Genomic DNA, 1086 nt, shown 5'->3' with positions numbered 1-1086 from the left:
AGGCATTTGGTCGAGTGCTCGCACCACCATTTGTCGCGGGTCGTCCTGATATTGCACTACATTCAGGAACGGCCTATTCCCTTCGGGGAATTGTGTTTTAGGAATTGGAATCGGTTTGGTTACGATCGGTCGAGTGGTTCGTGAGATCGAGTGACAGCCGGGTGGCAGCGACAATGTGTAGTGCAAAGACACCAGCCTTGAAGTCGGGTCGCCGTCGCGGAAAAGAGGTCAACTATGAAGGCCAAATTGTACGGGTAGAAAGACGGCGTGGATCTCGCAGTAGTACGAGCGCAACGGACCTTGGTACGAGGATGGTTACGCGTGGGCGAAAGAAGCTGATGGAGGCGTCGGTTCGTGAAGCGGGTCACCACGGAGGTGAATCGGCGAGTACTGTGGACGTCGACGTGGTGGAATCGAAGAAAATTACGGGTAAAACGGCGCGCCGTAATAGAAGAGCGCCAAGCGGTGATGGAAAAAGACGAGAGAGCTGTGGTGCGGAATGTGGCCAAGCCGTATGCGGTAACGCTGTTGCGGACCGTAGTGAGGCCAGTTCGCCCCGCACTCCCAACGCTAGTAAATCTGGTCGAGTCAACGTTAAAGCCTCCACTCCATCACCACCGAAAAGAAAACCGACCACTTCGAGTAGCCCACGTACGCCATGCCTCTCCAAGCGCGGAGCGAGATCCAAAATTCCGTCCACGCCAGATACACCATCGACTTCTGGCGGTTCAGGTAAGCAACGTGTTTTGGTGTCGCCGTTGCTTAGGACGGAAAAATTGCCCGACCTCGAAGTTCTACAAAGAACCGAGGAACAGGTGACTGTACGGGCAACTTTCCCAATCGCCCAGGCGGTGGTCTGCCCACTGGGATGCGAGAAACCGTACACGGCCGTGAGACCAGACGGTCAATTTGCGCACCAAACGCTGACTCGTCATTTCATGCGAGTCCACAATTGTCACAGCGTCCAGTGGCATTACCGGTGTCGCAATTGTAATACGGATTTCTTGCCGGCAGATCACCGGTATCCCCTCCGAGTTGTGAACACCCACGTTCGCAGCTGTGTTAGCCGGTGGGAGATAACCCGGA

At 55.2% G+C, this 1086-nt stretch overlaps 1 protein-coding gene across 1 annotated transcript; it reads left to right on the top strand.

The window, feature by feature from the left end:
• Window positions 1–101: 101 nt before the first annotated feature.
• Tsp_15904 (hypothetical protein) lies at window positions 102–1061 on the top strand (the record flags this gene model as incomplete). Its single annotated transcript, XM_003367808.1, has 1 exon — window positions 102–1061. A coding segment is annotated over one exon (960 nt), but the record flags the coding sequence as incomplete, so codon positions are not given.
• Window positions 1062–1086: the final 25 nt, after the last annotated feature.

This window comes from Trichinella spiralis (genome assembly GCF_000181795.1).
Source record: "Trichinella spiralis strain ISS 195 chromosome Unknown Scfld3646, whole genome shotgun sequence".
In the NCBI taxonomy this organism is placed as follows: Eukaryota; Metazoa; Nematoda; class Enoplea; order Trichinellida; family Trichinellidae; genus Trichinella; species Trichinella spiralis.
Note: the sequence above shows the minus strand (reverse complement) of the source record. Positions and strands in the feature narration are given on the sequence as shown.